The sequence below is a fragment of the Propithecus coquereli genome, unplaced genomic scaffold (assembly GCF_000956105.1).
Source record: "Propithecus coquereli isolate 6110/MARCELLA unplaced genomic scaffold, Pcoq_1.0 Scaffold5, whole genome shotgun sequence".
Classification (NCBI taxonomy): domain Eukaryota; kingdom Metazoa; phylum Chordata; class Mammalia; order Primates; family Indriidae; genus Propithecus; species Propithecus coquereli.
Genome location: NW_012150840.1, coordinates 7,949,422 through 7,952,816, shown reverse-complemented (window position 1 = coordinate 7,952,816; position 3,395 = coordinate 7,949,422). Strand labels below are relative to the sequence as shown.

General features: G+C 34.1%; 1 protein-coding gene across 1 annotated transcript in view; it reads right to left on the bottom strand.

The window, feature by feature from the left end:
* MPP5 (membrane protein, palmitoylated 5 (MAGUK p55 subfamily member 5)) overlaps nt 1-3,395 on the bottom strand; it is a 59,890-nt gene that overhangs the window by 25,828 nt on the left and 30,667 nt on the right. The window contains exon 8 of the mRNA XM_012656041.1: nt 1,186-1,384. Within this exon, the coding sequence (XP_012511495.1) occupies nt 1,186-1,384 (199 nt within the window). The remainder of the gene's footprint in view (nt 1-1,185; nt 1,385-3,395) is intronic.

Genomic DNA, 3,395 nt, shown 5'->3' with positions numbered 1-3,395 from the left:
AAATAATTAATTTAAAATAAATAAGATAAAGCCTCTGACCTCAAGAAGTTTACAAACTGAGAATATAAGGTAGAAAGTATTATAACACAGAGACAAATTCATGAAAGTATTATCAAGTAGGGCACACAGAAAAGAAAAAATTACATAGAGGTATTAGTGGTTATGCTTTCAAGTCAAGTATAGAAGCAAGGCTTATCTCAGTACTAAGTAAAGTGCCTTTGTAGTGCAGATATAACAATATTTGCTGGCCAAATAAATGAATGAATTATTAACACTTTATCCTATCCCCATTTTATCACCCTGTATATATGCTTTTGCCTTCTCTAATAGCTTATCATACTTCCCTTGGTTCTGCTCCCCTCACTCTATTCTACTACCCCGATTCTGGAACTGTAGGAACAATGTGTAGGAAAAATTATACACAGTCATGTGCTGCCTAACAATGTTTCAGTCAACGATGAACCTCATATACGATGGTGGTTGGATCAACAACGTACTATACCATATACCTAGGTGGCTAGCAGGCTATACCATCTAGATTTGTGTAAGTATACTCACTCTATGATGTTTGCACAACAACAAAATAACCTAACAACACATTTCTCCGAACGTGTCTCCTCCGTTGTTAAGTGATACATGACTGTACTTTGTTCTATCATGTATCATCTTAACTCTCTCTGAGAAACATGTTCTCTTAATAACTTTAATGTCTAAGGTGAGCTAACATTTAAGTTTAGTCTAAATTAGGAATAGTTTTCTTCAATAAAAAATTTGGGATATCCTATTTATACCCCAAGATCACATTAGGTATGATAAATTCAATAGTGTTACTTTATTGATTGCTTAAAAGGTGGTGCATCATGTGAATACCCTAATTGATAATAATCTTTTGTTACAGTGTAAGGGTTCAATACAGATTCTGTTGCCTTGATATTAAGGTGGTCTTAAGATGCCTAACGGGATTGGTTGATGAAGTTATACCATAATTGCATTCTAAAACCCAGCAAAATTGGCCACATTTCTAGTCAAGATACTTATGCTACAGGTACAACATAAAAAGCCAACTACATGAAAAGGCAGCTGCAAAATTTTTTAAGAGGCATGAAGAAGTGAGGTTTTCTTTTCTATTTTTTTTTTTTTAAGACTTGCATTTTAAATGTTCTTTTAATACTATGTCCTATCTACTATATTGTCTCTTACCTGGAACAAGCCCAGCTAGAGGCTGATTATCTTCGTCCCCTTCCCTGTAGGCCTGCCACCAGTTTGGATCTTCTTGACTGATCACATGAAGTATATCCCCTTTTTGAAAAGACAGCCCTAACTCTCGACATGGAACATAAGGGTCATCTGAGGGGTCATAGTCAAAATGAGCTTTTACATGGATCTAAAAGATAAAGGGGGTAAAAATAAAAACAACAACAACAATAAAATGGCAACATAAAATATTTAGCATAAATATAATTTAAATGTTACAATTTTTCATTAGTGCAAAGAAATTATGAGTTGAGAGAAAGGTATTTAGTTAAGTAACAGTATTTTGGGGCAGTATTTTCTCAGGCTTATCTGTTGTCTGTGGAGTGCAAATATGTACAAGAGTGCCCAAACTACTTTATTGTTAACAGCTACAAGCTGAGGTGCAAAGGTGCCTCAAAGGCTTGAGAGAAGCAGAAAAAATGTAATAGAATCCTCCTGACCTAGGAAAACAATGACTCTGCAATAAGATATGTGATTTCTAAACCACTGCTACCAGAAAAGGTAGACTTTAAACCTTACCACAACATCTTATCATCTGAGAAGGTGAGTGTTTGCTTCCCTGGGGCTGTCATCCCCTCTTGACCCCACTACTGTCAGAGTCCAACTATGCCTTAATCTCTCTCAGTGTTTGTTCTGAAGGGATATGTTTAGGTTCATGAAACAAGCACACCCTAAAGTGCTAAAATTATCGAAATCAAGTTTATAATCAATTCTTATTTGTGTACTATGTAGGCTTGGAAATATTATTAATGACACAAGTTATCAAGATTTTTGCTAACAATGTGTTTTTCGAAATCGGAATAAATCAAAGAACTGTGCTATGCTGTCTAGCACTAAAGGTAAGTGAGAACTCACACGAACATTACAGAAAACTAACTTATTTCCTAAGCCATTTCTTCCATATGACTCTGTAAAATATAACAAAGTATTCTTACTTCTAACAAGGTATAAAGGCATTAATATTCTCTTTAACTTCTTATTTAATTTTTACCTAAGATGGACAAGTGGCATGTGACATTTCCAAAATCTGTAAGAAACCTACCTTCATCTAATAAATCTAACATCTATATGCAATAAGCATTTCTGCCCCACACAGGTTAAATTGCAAGTTCAGGCTCAATGAACCAAGCAACATATTAGCAGCCTAAAAATTCTGAGTTCTTTTCTATCCAAATGCTATTTGGCTTTCTTCAATTCTTTTACCTTTACCATAATTGAGGCTGTATATCACAAAGATAATACCAGTTTGTCTTTTTAAGGTCTTGAAATACTGACTAAATTGACTATTCTCAATCAATGATGATAAACTATATGAAACTTGATAAAATACTAAGTGACAGAGATATATATATATTTACAGAATGACAGATCTCTCCATTATATAGTATAATAGCCTAGACTCCTCATGAAAGCACCAGCCTATTTTAGAAATTTGGCTTGAGGTACCATTTTTACCTAAAAACATTTTTTAATTTCAAAAAAACATTTTACTAACTACTGTAAAAATAGGAAATGAGGAAAGCTAAGTCCCAATATACAGTGAAACAGGTAAAAAAAAAATGATCAATTAAAAATATAAAATAGCTAAAAGTAGAACTTAAATGTGGTCTGCTTTTTGGGGGTAACTTTTCATTGTACACAAGTACAAAAAATACACATAATCATAAGCCTATAGCTCAATGAATTTTCAAAAACTAAACACACTTGTGTAACCAGCACCCAGATCAAGAACCAGAATATCACCAGCACCTCAGAAGCCTCAACTCATGTCCCACTCAGTCACAAACACTCGTTATCCCCTCCAAGGGTGAACATGGTACCATCCTGATTTCTAGAAACACTAATCAGTTTCCCCTATATTTTACCTGATATAAATGGAATCGCACAGCACATAGTCTTGTAGCAAATATAGTTAGGATACTTCACCAAATTTGAAAATGTTATGCTGTATCCCAAACAGTGCCCTACAGAGCCTTGTTCTTGATGTGAAAACATTAGAGTTTTCATTAAAATCTTGAAAACTTTGTCAGTCAGCACCAAAAATGAATTTTAGAAAGTTGTATGGGATAACAGTGAATCAAAACACAGTTGGGAGATTGGGTAAAAAGATTATACATGCAAATTTACAATCTTGGCATGAG